The sequence below is a fragment of the Phymastichus coffea genome, unplaced genomic scaffold (genome assembly GCF_024137745.1).
Source record: "Phymastichus coffea isolate CEN01 unplaced genomic scaffold, Cenicafe_Pcof_1.1 PCOF00205, whole genome shotgun sequence".
NCBI lineage: Eukaryota > Metazoa > Arthropoda > Insecta > Hymenoptera > Eulophidae > Phymastichus > Phymastichus coffea.
Window position 1 is genome coordinate 107,050 of NW_026707016.1, and position 14,901 is coordinate 121,950.

Sequence of the window (14,901 nt, forward strand, 5' to 3'; positions counted from 1 at the left end):
TCTCTCTCTCTCTCTCTCTCTCTCTCCCAACTCTCGTTCCCCTTCCCTGATTATTATTCTCTTTCTTTGTTTCGTTTAATTTTTTTCTGCCAGTCGATTTGAAAGTTCATGCGCGCGATCCTCGCACCTTCACCGATATCATTGGATCGTAAATTACGTTTCGCGTTTCGCGGAGACACCACCACCACCGCGACCGCCACTCTACTCGACTCTGCGGGTAATATATGTGTCTGACAGACGGCCTCGAGACCTCGAATAAACAGAATACTCCTGATAATTTTGCAGGCGCGCAACACGCGGCTAGGATACGTTTCGAAATAGGCGCAGATAATGCGTTGTCCCAGGAAAGAACGTCGATACCGATACCTCGACGATACAGGCAAAATTGTCGCATTAATTTGCTATTACAATAATTGCTTTGTTTATTTTTAGATCTGTATCCACCATTACAAATGGCAACGCCCTGCATTAAAGCGATATCGCCGAGCGAAGGCTGGACCACGGGCGGCTCAACCGTGATAATCATCGGCGATAATTTTTTCGACGGGTTACAGGTTGTTTTCGGAACAATGCTGGTTTGGAGTGAGGTAAGAATCTGTCCTTACTCTTTCCCTTGTCCCACTCCAATAGAGCAAAGACCAAGATCTTTCGTACTTTCAATCGCAGTTGATAACACCACATGCAATCAGAGTACAAACGCCGCCACGGCAGATTCCTGGCGTCGTCGAGGTGATACTGTCATATAAGGGCAAACAATTCTGCAAAGGTTCGCCAGGTCGATTCGTCTACGCTTGTGAGTTGCAATCGCCCTGCTTTGTGCTTGACAAACATTTGATCCAAACATTTCTAAAGCTTGACATTGAAGCTTATGTTTCCCATTCAGCTCTGAGCGAACCAACGCTCGCTTATGGCTTCGAAAGGCTTCAGAAGCTTATACCAAGACATCCGGGCGATCCCGATAAATTGCCCAAGGAAATAGTACTGAAGAGAGCTGCCGATCTAGCTGAAGTGCTATACAGTTCGCAACGAGCGACGAATGCTATAGCATCTTCGGCGCCTAGAAGTCCAGGTTCGAGTACTCACGCGGCTGCTCCGCCACCAACATCTACTGCTACAACGGGCTTCAATTCGTATACTGGCCAATTGGCGGTTACTGTGCAAGAAAATGGAGCGTCGTCGAAATGGACAGATGGTCATAATTTTTTTACCGACTATTATGTTACGTATGAGAAGATGCACTGTTTATTGAGTAAAAATTTCATTTCGCAGATGGAACATCGGTAACTACGGGCACAGCAAGCGGTACTACCAGTGCCAGCAATAACGGAGCGAACAGCAGCAACGGTAGCGCGAACGCCAGCGACGCTTATCGACAAAGCAGCAGTGCAAGTCCACGTGGCCACGTGTCCAGTGGAGGTGGAGCTGGCTATTGTGGTAGCTCCGCAAGTACACCCCACAGCCACAGTACTAGTGGTAGTTATTCTGTGGCCAATCCTTACGCTGGCAGTCCGACTTTGTACACGTCTCGTAAGTCTATCACACTTAACGTATATTTGTTCTTTTTTTATTCGCTCAATTTTATTCAAAGACATGTGCACAAAGGCTTGCTCCTTGTTATTTTGTTCGCTGGGCTGTTTATTGTTGCCGATGTATTTATGTTGTTCGTTATTGTTTGTAATCAGTTTTTCATGCAAAAAGTTTTATTATTTTTGGCACTCAAATGCTACGATTACAAACAGTCAAATCACTCGATATTTTGAGAGATGAGGAAAAATCAATTACGTTAATTATATTAACGACATGTAACTCTTGATATTATAAGGATCGGAGAAATGACTTGTGCCAAACATACACATCATAATTCTTTATTCATATACTTGTGTTTGCAAAGACGAAAGAGTCAATTCTATGTAACATTTATTAACAAATCAAGGGCTAATTTAGATAATATCACTGATGAAATGCCCACAAACAGTCTAGATAAAAAATACATCAACAAATAACGAGCATAATCAACTTCATATAGTTATACTCTCAAAACCAAATGATCTCATCTCGGTAATAGTAATAGCAGCGCTGGCCGCGTGTCTCGAACTTAACAAATCTAAAAAGAAGCAAAAAAAAAAAATGCACACTGTGTTTTCTCGTTTTAGCGCACGAACAGTACGGCATTTTCTATTCTTCCGGGGACAGCAGCGCTTTCGCCCCCGTAGTCCGACCACCGACCACCTCAGTCCCACCGCACTGGTCCACCCAGCACCACTTGGCCACGGCCGCTCAATAATCTCTTTCTCTCTCACACTTAAAAAAATTATTAAAAAATAAAAAAACTAAACACCGTACACACGCACAATGATCTCTTCTCTGCACTCAGCGTTCATGTGTATGTACTCGATTTTATTCTTTATTATTGCATGCTATTTATCGCTTCGATGTAATTTCGCTTCTGACATATAACTGTCAACACATATAAACGAGAGGCGAGACACACAATTAAAGTGAACCGACACAGTGGGTATGTTGCAGGGTTAGGTGAAGTTGGAACTTTCAACCCATTCGTATTGCCAACCTGTGGACATCAAGGCTATGGAAGTACGTCGACTGCTGGAAGCCCCTTGATATCCAGCGGCAAATAGGGACGGAGGCGTACCAAGTGCGCCGCGTAGATCACACACCAAGCAACCAGTGCGACTGTCATTTTTACTCGAGCGGCTTAGGATACTTAAAAAACAGAAAACAAACTTTATACATATCTATTAATCCGAGAGATTATTTAAGTCATTATCTCTTTCTTTTTTCTTTTTTCTCTTCCAATATAGTGTTTCCGTGAGTGTTTCGTATTATATTTCAGAATCACATCGAGAATAATTTTGCTATATCATTGAAATAATGATCAACTCGCAAATGCTATCTCCAGAGTATTAATGGGAAATTGGAATTTTTCACAGTGTTATTTGAGCATTACTACAGTGCTCGTAGCAACGAAACATTTTTTCTTTGAGCGATAAAAACTAAAATTCAAAACGGTATCTCGTACAGCATGAAAGTTGAATTACAGGAGTGGAGAAAAAGACATTTTTTTAGAACAAGGCACAAAAGACAGTATGAATCCAACTCGCGAGACGTGCATTAACAAGCTCTCCCGTCGTCCGAGAAAAGAGAGCAAGTATACGGTATCAGTTTGAATTCAGAAGCAAGATACGAGAGCTATGCATAACGGCGTCTCTGAATTTTTCATAAACTCGTCGTCGTCGTTGACGACGACCTGAAGAGATGCCACCGGACAGACATATCGCTTATCAATGACTAACAGACATACACTCACACAAGCATATACACATAATCCGTAGTTTATATCAACGCACTCACACCTTTTCAACTCTCGGCCGATTAATCTCTCGTAGTAAGTTTATAAGTAACGTGCGTATACATATTATATATAAAGTGTAAATTATCAATTTGTAAATAGTGTTGCGATGTACAAACCAAATCGTATTGTGACGAAACGTATCTATTTGTAAGTTAAACTCCCCTACACTTTTCAGCGAAGGAATCTATAAGTACGAGTGTAGAGTTATCGTTAATTATCTATACATAGATGTACATAATATTGTAGAGCGTATCTCGTAGCTTATCTTTCCAGCGAGAAAATTTTGCATGATTCGTAATGTTTCTTTGCTATACTTAAAAACAATAAGAAACATTGAATCAGGTAGAATTTCAGTATTGTATAGAAAAAACAAACAAAAAGGTACATATAAACTAAACTGCAGATTGTTTGATAAATTGGTCCAAACATGTCTTATACAACTCATGAAAGTATACGAAAGAGGAACAAATAGTAGTGAATTTTAAGTGACTTTGTAAAGAAAAAAAATAAAAACTTAAAACTACGCAAGCACATAAAAATAAAAGAACCGCGGAGACTGTTAGTTATTGTCATTTCATTTTCATGGCGATACAAGATATACATATATGAGTTTTAAGTGTAAGCTGTGAACATTTTGTAATGATTTGTTTTTCTTTTATTTCACTTTTTTAGCAATCGCCGACTTGTTGAGTTTTGTATTTAAGTTTCTTTTTATATAAATGATTATTACACTTATTATTCGTCACAGATTTAAACATAATGCAGGCATGTAAGTCCAATCTCCGAATATAAGAAATAATGAAAAAAATACAATGAAAAAAAGAATCTTGTTGATGTATATTAATATAAAAGAACATTTTTTGGGAATTAAACATTTTGAATTCATCAAAAAAGTGTGGTTTGATTGGAAAACAAATATATTTTTCCACTCGTTGTTTATCCAACATCCCTAATCCTCGATGCTTCTTCCAATCTCAGCCCCTCTCCCCCTATAAAAACCATCAACTAATCGATTCCTAAAAAGTACAAACACTCACGCATCCTATCCTCATTGTCGTCGCCGTCGATTGTGCGAATAGCGAAACAGGATACCAACGCGGTCGAGGGCCACTTCAGAGCGATTAGTTCACATGGTGTCCCGTTACCCGAAGAGCTACCTACCGTGGTGTACTGTAGGGGGCTGTTTGCGTTATTAGATTTAGATTGGCCAGCGCACGTGGCGCACGTGCGCGCGCATTCGCTGAAATTACTTGGGCGCGTGCGCGCGCTTATTTTTCTTCATTTTTTTTTACTTTGCTTATGGCCTAGAAGCCTTTGTACGAGAGTGGGAAACTACCGATTGTATTAATTTCTAATTGCACTGCCGAACGTTCGTAATACTAGGTTCGGTGGCTGTTGCATTGTGAGCTTCGTTTGATGAAAACAAGGGTGGGAAATTGAATGGATTGTTGTCGTGGTTGCAGATCTATCGATTTCTACGATTAACCGTTTATACAATAATAAAATTCTTTTAAATCGATCAAAAATGCAAAATATTAATATTGCTGTCAATTTCCTACGAGCTGAACGACGTACGGTGCTGTTTTCACGAGTAAAAAGAGTCATGAATTTTTTTTGGCGTATCTTAGTTAGCTACCTACATGTATCTCAAAAATTCATTGACATAGACCTGCAATTGAACGATTCCACATTACAAAAGCATTAATTTTGTCTGGATTTCATCATGGAAATACCAGAGGTACAATTACAAACAAAAAAATTACTAAAATATACAAGAAAAACAGACATCACAAAAAAAAGAAGATTTTAAAAGCTTTTCATTAATTTATATAAAGTACAATATTAAAATAATTCTTCTAATGAAAATCAGTACGTTTAGATCTTAAAATAAAAAGAAATTGACATGCTAAACGTAAAAACAAACAAGAACGGTCAAAAAGAAAATTTTTTGAAGAATCACCCTCTCAAGGTTTTCTCGTGAAGGAAGCAAAATAAAATTATCCATTATGTCAATAACTTACTTCCACATCGAGGGAAAAAAAGACTTCCGATCGAAATATTTTCCTATCCCCTTTCAGAAACTTTGAGCCCCCATCAAGCCACTAATCCGCCATGACCAATCTGCTTATTTTTTAGACCCGTAGCAAGAACTGCTTTTATGTGACCCCATAAGCTTGCTCTCGCTGGTTATATGAAGATAAAGTCTTTTGGAGTAAGAGAGTTCATCAAATGGATAACACAAATGTTAGACTCTTCAATATTTAAATTTGGTGCGATGACATTAAAATTGCTGGCCCCTGTTATTTTAGGCTTTCGTGAAATGTGTACTTTTCCAATTTGAATGTTAAGCTCAACTAAAGTAATTATATGATTCTCTTATCTTTATGGTATTCAAATTCGCATGAAGTAATCATATATGTTATTATGTGCCAAATTGTATGGCAATAAAAAATATTTTATTTTTTAACGATCGTGTAAACGTATAAACTAATTTTTTTCATAACAATCTAAATAATCCATGAAAATTAAGTAAATAACGATTTCAAATATAAATTTTACTTGTAGACAGAAAAATCAACTCTGCAGATCTATCAGAAGCCATAAGACACAAGTCGTTGCCTCGTCAACAACCATAACAAGCAACTAATCTCTACGGGGCGCATCATCCCTTTCTCTCTCTCTCTCTCTCTCTCTCTCTCTCTCTCTCTCTCTCTCTCTCTCTCATCAGCAACAGCTACAAGAGAGAAAAAACGCGCAATAAAAGCCTTGGGAGGTCGGTGAGAGAGAAAGAGAAAAAGAAGAGATAGGGGTCTGTCAGATCGAGTTCGGAACTGGCCGGATTGCGATATGAGCAACTGACAGGCGCGATAAGATCTGTCGCTGCGAGAAAAGACCACCCCTTGCGTTATAGACGTCCACCGCGCGTGGGACTGCTTATTGTGCCTATTACCATCTGCTGATTGCCGGTGATCTCCATTCGGAGATATAAGGTTACACGTTTACACAATGCTGCAGCTTTGTGCCAGCGAAATGCGCAATTTTATTTCAGGGGGATGGGATGTGTGTTGGCAGTAAATGAATGTTTTGCTTGAGCGCGGCGCGCTTTGTGTTCTGACCACGGACGATGCGGGTTATTAGTTTCTGACGTTCATTGAGCGAGTCATTATGGTTGCAGATTAAAGTTTTAGCTTGCGATTTTTAATGTTCACAAGATATAAAATTACTCGTAAAACAAATATTTAATGTTCTAAATAAGGTCCTGTGTGCAGGTTTGAATATTTTCTTTTTAAATACTTCAGATTATCATCATTATTTGACAATAACATAATATTTTATCGAAAACAATGAGGTAAAATTTTAAGACTTTTAGATTCGATTATAAAATAAATTTTTAAAAAATATCACGTGGAAAATCAAGGGAAACTTAAACAGTTTAAAATATATATAAATTATATATAACTTTTAACGAATAACCTATTGTCAAATATACTATTAGTTTTAATAGTATTACGAAGCATTATTTCTTCTTAAAAAATATATACGTCAGTTTTTAGCTTCAAACAAGAAATTTTTATCTACAGATAATTTATAAAAATTAAAGGGAGTGAATGTTTACTATAAATTGTATTAATACGTTATAGGAACCAAATTTATTTAGAATCGATAAAAGCAGAAAAATAGATACCGTAAAATATGTACCCTGAAATTGTGTGATTGAGCGAAAAATATACTTATAACTTCAAAAAAATAATAAAATAGAAAAAAATTAAATTTTCAAGTTTTTTTTCATCTCAATAATTGAATAGTTTGAAGATTCTAATTCATGGCTAATATAAGAATTTACGTGCGCATCTAAAGTACTTAAAATTATTCTTTCTAACGTCAAAATTCAACTTTATTTATTTCAAAACTGCTGATTCTATATACAAATCTTTTTATAAAATAAACATAAACTATTAAACTACGCTCATAAGCGAGTTAAATTAAAGATTTAATAATTCCTTTTATATTTCATTAATTGCGGAACGGAATTAAAACTCAATTTGAACGCTCTTATCAGTTTTGAAGATGATATACCAAGCTGTTAATCGATCAGACGTTATAAAGGGTAAAATATTATTTAAAAGTTGTATCGATTTTTTTAAATACGACCATGAGAACCTCGATTATCGATAATAAAGGGAATGTTAACGTTTTCTGCACTAACAGAGCGATTGCGTACTATACTGCGTTTCTGACTAGAGTGCCATGACATCCAACTAGATGTCGCACAGTTCGTGTGAAAATAGTGCAGCATGAAGACTTACGTCAATGGCTTTGCACTGTTGTTCCAGCGTGGATTTTCTCGGAAAGTACGTATTATATTCTTTCAGATAACTACTATTAAATTTCAAAGACATTCTCCTTTATACAATTTTACGTAAAAATACATTCTCTCTTATTTATTCATGGTATCGGAAAATTAATGTGTTCTGTATTATGCCATGAACTATCAAGTAGACAAGACGGAATGAACCATGATGAACAAGATATTTCTCTATGATTGATAATGTCCGCACACTGCGTACACTTAACTTTTAAAAATGATCATAGCCTAGACTTTATTTAAAACTTCAATTAAATCACAAAATTTGATCTAAAAATGTATTCGATCATGAAAATAGAATATGAAATTTTTTTACGTTAAAATGTATGTCGAACAATCAATTTTTTTTACTTTTGATGTAATTAATACATTTTTATATATTTGTATCAGCTCTATATTTACAATAATATGAAAAAAATGTTTATTGTTTGAATGGTTTTATACGAAAGCCGTGAAAGTTTATAAACTTTTGGCGCTTCTTTGCTAACTTAGTAAGTCTGCCGGAAAATCGATACATTTTTTACTTTTCGATTGTTACTGTTCAGCCCTTAATTTTCGAATTTTTCGGTAATTCAAAAATTTTGCCAGGTGTGGGATTCGAACCCACGCTCCCAGAGGGAACAGGTGCTTAAAACCCGCGCCTTAGACCGCTCGGCCAACCTGGCTTCAAGGATTTGCGAAAAATATTTGCACGTAAAAGGGTGCATTTAACTATAATATTTTTTAAAATTACATTAAAGAAAAGTATTTCATTGATCTTTTAAGACAAACAATTATTTTTATGCAAAACCAATTAAGAACGTTATGTAATATGAATTTAACATAAGGTTTTGTTAACATTTAAATAATATACAAAATTAAACTTTGTATGGATAAATATAATACTGCTATACACGTTAGTATAGAGTATTTATTATATCTTTAAAAAAGTGCAAATATGCAAAAATTATTAATTTTTCGTTAATTTTCTCGTTGTAAGTTGCTAATACCACGTAATTTGTTACAATAATGGTATATGTCAAGTAGTGTCCTCAGTGGTAAAATTTTAAATCACGCAACAGTGCAGTTTATAAAGATATACTACTAGTCGGTAATTTAGGGATTGCTAATCTACTTATATAAAATCAGGTGTTGTTATAGAAGATTTCTTTGCTTCTCAAATTTCAAACTACAAAATATTAAGATAGTGATGCGTTGTTTAAACAAAGACTTTAAGTGAATCTTGCTTTAACTTTCATCGTCGAATAGCATTTATTCTGGTTTTTACATGTCAAAGATATTTTGTTTGTATTGATCAATGAAATATAATCTGAGTTGAATGCTGAAGGGAGACTATCTTAGAGTGTATGTGTAAAGACAGACAAGTTAGAAAATAAAAAAATATTAATGTAGATGCTTTTAATATGTTGAACGTTAGTTTTACGTATTTATGAAATTGACTAAATAATCTTTTCATGAAAGACAATTTTTATGTCAACAATTTCTACGATAAAGTGTTTGAACGACGTATTTTTATTTTGAAGAAATAAAACAATGATTATTCTATAAGTAAATAATGCTTATAAATTCCGTTGAACAATTATTATTTTATCAGTCTATAAATGTTTTTTTATATTCTATTTATTGTTATGATTATCACGAAAAATCAATAGAATTAGTAATATTTGTTTGACACTCTATTGATGAGTAAAGGAGTGTTTTACCAAATAATTTTCTAAGCTGTACATAAGAATTATTCATTGAATAATTCCTATGTGCCTTATAAAAAATAAAGAAGCTCTCAATTTACAGTTGGTGAACAACAAAGGGTCGTGTAATGAGATTGTGGGTGTCGCGCCTTATGGTACTTTTTACGGGTAGCGTGTCCCGTATGTCGCTATTACATCAAAGTGACCTGTATTAATGCGCTGTTTGATGTCTCTTTGTTCAACGGAATAAATATGTAAAACGATCGAGCGCGCATCTTTTGCTACCGCGTGGGAAGTATAATTTTTCGGCTTCCAGCGTATAAAGATACACACGCCGAAAATTTTAGGTCCTTTTTAATTGAACGACAAAAATGGCAACGCCCACGGATGATGCTCCGTTTAATTAGCCGATTTATCAAGAGTCGTTCACTGCCTGATCCTTTCAAATGAATTTGCGTGCGGGCTTGAGTTTTTTATATATGAATGAAGCAAGTGCTTGTAAACAGTTCGATCAAAGTCTATAAATTAAGAGTGAATGAGGATCAAAAGGGCAAATATTACCAATGGATTCAAAGATTTCAATGGTACATTTATTTTTAACGAAAATATTTGGTTGAAACAAAAACATCGAAAAAAAAACGAGCTACACAAACATTTTCGAAAGCGATTTATAACTTGCAATTTTGTAAACACAAGCTAAGTAATTACACGTATATTCGATCTTTTTCACATTTAAATCTGAGTATGTAGCAAGTTGTTTCAAAGTGTTGTAAAGTGCTGCAAAGTAATAGGATAGTGAAGTGCAACCAAAGTCTAAAGCTAATAGTCAAGGAGAAAAGTCAATAGGTCTTTTTCTCTTTCTCTCTCTTTATGCCTGTCTGAAAAGAACATCAATCTTTTACAAAAAAAGAAGTATGTTAAATAACAACTATAGCCTACTTTTTTTACGAGCGTTCAATTTTCACAAATAAATTGCACATATTCGCATAGAGCGCACACGCGCGAAAGATAGTATAACTGTATTTCTTGCAAATGTTAAACGACATGTCATCTCCTCGTTACAATATTATAAATGCCTCGCCCGAGGAAACGTCAAGGACCACACGTTTCACAAGTGCCACATTTTACAATTCAGGAACGACGACAGTTAAAAGCTTGCGCGAGTCGTGCGTCGTGGAAAAGTCCGTCGTCTCGCGTGACTCTGCGGATTACCTTGCCATTAGCAACCGTTAATTTCCGTATACGCATATATATGTAAACGTGCGTTTATTGCCATGCGCGCGTCTCTATTAAGGATATATTAGCAATTATTGTTGTACGTGCGAAATTCTCAAAAATAATAAATAATTCGCCTCTTGAAAACGCGTGTGCAGTGTTAACAGATCCTTATTAATTTACGACTGATTCTCGTGCTCTCTCTCTCTCTCTCTCTCTCTCTCTCTCTCTCTCTCTCTCTCGTCAGAGAAGTGATTCATTTATATACGCGCGAGTCCCATTACGCGTTTTACGAGTTTCGTACACTATAAAGCTCCTCGTCAAATCTATTTAAGGTAATGAATTTCGTCGGTGAGAGTTAAAGTACATTCGTAATCGACTCCGTTAACCCCGTGGGTTGGGTTATCGCCGCGTTTCTTCGTTAGAATGCAAATCAAATCTCAAGTACATGGGATACAGATAGAAAGTTCGTATTATTTAGAAAGATTTTGAGTGGGTCTTGACCTGCTTTTTTCTTTCTCTCCGCGCATAAATCTCCTACATCGAATGATGTATACGCGAATCAATGCTCGCGTACGTGCTCGAAAGATACTACAGAGTTTTACGACGAGTCATAGAAATGTGGATTAGCGTGGATTAGTGATGTGCTATTGAACTTATTTCGTTTTTCCTTTCGCGCTCGTTTCCAGAGGCAAATTTCATTTTATGAGACTGTAACTGTTAGATACAAGCACCTTTATTTTTTTGAAGCTTTTAAGCTACTGGTTTTTACATGTAAATTATTTTTTTCCTCGCAATGCGAAGCCTTTATTGCAAATGGCTGGATTTCACGTTAATTGTCATCATTAAAAAGCACAGCGATAATACTTATTTTAATGATTATTCCAGTACTGGAATCGCAAAGAATGAGTCAATCTATATCAATAATTTCAAATAACGTAAAAAGACCAAAAAATCGTTATTTATTTGGCCATTTTGTTCAAGAAAATTACTATTATCGCAAGCTTAACCTTCTGCAGTAGTCTTTTAGTAGTGTTCAACTTTAAAACGTCTTCATATACATGTTAGCCCAACATAAAGTAAACTCACACATGGAGTAGCCTCCCGGATCACGGATTTTGTTCAAAATTAGTCAGTGACCTTGTTTTAGACGTATATAAATGAAAGTCACTCGAAGTGTTCTATTCCATTTGTTCCATAATTACCTGGCCTTTTATATGACGTATTGAACGTAAAGTTTCTATTTCAATAAAAATAACTCTTGAACTCTATTGTACTTTTAGGGTACTATCAATAGAAATATTAAGATCAAATGCTTCCGTTTGGAAAAAAAATTATCTAAAATTCCAATTCATTTGAACGTTCTTGTAAGTGTCATTATAAATACTTCCATAATAATTTATCACTTTTATGTTAAAAGTTTAATTTGGCACAACTCATGGATGCGTAGACTGTTCGACCTATATCGCTTTTCATTGTTTACTTTAAATTTACAATAAGCTAAAAATTTCGAGAGTTACGTTGACTCAAAGAGGAACTCTATTTTTCAATACATCAGGCATTAGGCCCGATAACTCTCGAATAAAGGCTCTTGGGACAAAATCCTACAAGAGACTTTGATTTCTATACAAAAGATGGCCGCTGACCAAGTTTGATTAAAATTCATGATCTGAAGGGTGTGGTCTCCCCTTGTCCGTCAACCTCGTACCAAATTTTTCCATCCCCCACCATCTCCCTACGTAACAGTAAAAATCTCTCCCGAAAAAAAAGTACAAACAATCCCATCGTTAATCCATGTTCTCCGCTCTACAATTTGGAGATCGTTATCCTTGTACAAGGAACGCTGTGGGCTAGTCAAGTAATAAACTTTGACCTTGATTTCAATAACAACGCCCAACGACGAGAGTGAAAAAAAGCCACGAAGGAAAAGAAGAACAAACGAGCGTAGGACAATCGAGAAGGGCCTGCGATGTAAAAAAAATACAAAACAGAAAGCAGTAACACATCCGTGTCTCCGTATCTTCGGGAGAGCAGACCACACGCAGCGTTCTTTGCAGTGGCTCCTTTTCGGTGATTTGTAATTATTGCCAAAAGAAGAGAAGAAGGCCCCGCGAATATGTATAGAGGGCTGCGAGCGAGCGAAGCAGTAGCGCTGTCGAGTTTACGATCGCTCGCGGCACGCCGTCCCCGTGCTTCCTGTCTCTCTCTCTCTCTCTCTCTCTCGCTCGCTCTCTCTCATATTTTTATTGCCGTTCGATTTGCTAGATCGATAATTAGGATTAATAAAGCTTCTGATTTACTGGAACGGCTTGCGCAGTCCTCCAATGCTCTCGACTATTGCGACCGTTCATCCTCGGATCGGTGCTTAAATTTAGTTGTATCTTTTTACTGTCTTGTCTTTTCTTTCCAGTGTTAGTTATAGTTATAAGTAATTGAATTCCATTTTTTTTTCTGAATATATTGACAGGATCTGTAATCTTTTATAATTAGTCTCTTTGAGATTTCAATATTTTTTGAATCGTATCTTTTAAACCTAATGATGCTAATTCACCTCTCAATATTATTTCTTGCAGGTAAACTAAGTACGATTATCTAATCCACTATTAGCAGGTGCCATGGAGAAGACACCTTATAAAGTAGAAAAGCTACCTCACCACGAGCAGCAAGAACTCTGCCATACGCGAGCCCCATACCGGCAAGGTCGCAAGCTCACAGCCGTCAAAGTGTACACGATCAACGATGAGTCGCCTCATTTGATCGTCAGCGGTGTACCAACGCCAAACTATACCTCGGAACTCAAGAAAAAGTTCACTCCTTACGGAGAAATCAAGGAATTTCATGTCATCTCTGGTTACGAATGCGAAGCTTTCACCGAAGCTGTTCACGTACATTACGCACGTATCCAAAGTGCCAGAATCGCCAAGAAATTTCTCGATGGATTTAATTTCTTTGGTGGAGTATTACATATTTTCTATGCGCCTGAATTGGAGTCACTTACGGAAACGAGACACAAGTTATTCCACAGAAGGCGGGATATAGCTATAAGAATCAAGAGGCACAAGGAGGACCCAACTAATCCTGAGATTGATCCCTTTCAGCCTGAACTTGAGCTTGATGATAAAATGCCCATCAAGAGAAAAAAGAAACGTGTAGCTGACATTGTACAGGGGAAGTGAATTTTTTACTTTTTTTTGCGATATTACCCTTACGTAAGAATAACCCAATCTAATTTTATGTTTGAATAAAATTTCAATATTTTAATAATACTTCCTTGTTGATTTTACAAGCTAAACTGTCCTCTTAATTCAAGCGAAATAAGAAAGAAACAGTTAAGAAGAAAAATGACCAATGTTTACCGACGCGACCTGCTCGCATCCTTCGATCGCCATATGAGGACGAGAGAAGGAAAGTAACTGAAACTGTATTTATAGCGTTAAAAAGCTCACTGTGACACCCGGAACGAACATTAAACTAAAATCACGCGAAAAGAAAAAATTCTTTTTCTTCAAGCTAATAAAAAAACAAACAAGGCAGCAGCAACGAATACTTAGGAAAAGGCACGAGAGAGGCGTGTGCAGAGATCGAGCAGTTATGGCATTCCGGAAACGTTGGAATGCTGCTGTTGGCGCCGAGCGGCTACCCGCAAATCAATTTGCGCGAACGCGTGGACACTCCTCGCGTTGTTTGCGCAATATATCCCGGTGCATATGAACAAAGAGGGGAAGAGAATCGCCGAATGATTGGTTAAATAATGGGGTCGATGCTACTTGCTCATGACGCTGATGATCGTCATGATTACAAGAACAAATGCTAGATGATGATTGCTCATGTAACTATTGATATTTGAGACAATCGAGGTTATTGCTTGTTTCGTGGGTGGTAAAGGTAGTCGACGGGATGGTCATTGGTTATTTTTATAATTTTTAAATGTTTAGCATTTATTTTCAGGGATATTTCTTTGCAAGGAAAAGTAAATTTTACGCGCTAATATCATTTCTATTTTTAAATATAAATTAAAGCCTCGTTATTAAGGGATTCATACAATCAGCTTTAATTATTTATCCTAGTAACTATTAGAATCGTTACTGGGCCTAACCACTATTATTACGTAAAAATAATTGTACGGTCGTGTAAACTAAAGATCAATTATAGTTTGAAGCATATTTGTCCATTTCTTCTTTCATGTTCTGAATTGCAATCATTTGTCAAATACAAAAATTAAATGCATTATCGAGCAAAGGAACAAAGTTAAATTATAATAT

General features: G+C 36.2%; 2 protein-coding genes and 1 non-coding gene across 5 annotated transcripts in view; 2 read left to right on the forward strand and 1 right to left on the reverse strand.

Annotated features, from left to right (window-relative positions):
* Positions 1 to 4,216, forward strand: part of LOC131673920 (transcription factor collier) — a 59,122-nt gene extending 54,906 nt beyond the window's left edge. The window contains exons 9-14 of one of the 3 annotated variants that reach the window (XM_058952311.1): positions 433 to 587; positions 667 to 793; positions 884 to 1,192; positions 1,270 to 1,527; positions 2,154 to 2,383; positions 2,513 to 2,601. In XM_058952311.1, coding sequence (XP_058808294.1) covers positions 433 to 587; positions 667 to 793; positions 884 to 1,192; positions 1,270 to 1,527; positions 2,154 to 2,284 — 980 coding nt within the window. In that variant the 3' untranslated portion in view covers positions 2,285 to 2,383; positions 2,513 to 2,601. Of the gene's footprint in view, positions 1 to 432; positions 588 to 666; positions 794 to 883; positions 1,193 to 1,269; positions 1,528 to 2,153; positions 2,384 to 2,512 lie in introns of all 3 variants that reach the window. The other 2 variants (XM_058952313.1, XM_058952312.1) reach the window with 2 other exon arrangements.
* A 3,434-nt stretch (positions 4,217 to 7,650) lies between these two features.
* LOC131673925 (RNA-binding protein 48) lies at positions 7,651 to 13,854 on the forward strand. The gene is made up of 2 exons (XM_058952319.1): positions 7,651 to 7,722; positions 13,213 to 13,854. The coding sequence occupies exon 2, from the start codon at positions 13,255 to 13,257 to the stop codon at positions 13,813 to 13,815; it is 561 nt and encodes a 186-aa protein (XP_058808302.1). The 5' UTR covers positions 7,651 to 7,722; positions 13,213 to 13,254; the 3' UTR covers positions 13,816 to 13,854.
* On the reverse strand, positions 8,319 to 8,401 carry Trnal-uaa (transfer RNA leucine (anticodon UAA)). The gene has a single exon. It is a non-coding gene; the product is annotated as a tRNA-Leu (tRNA).
* Positions 13,855 to 14,901: the final 1,047 nt, after the last annotated feature.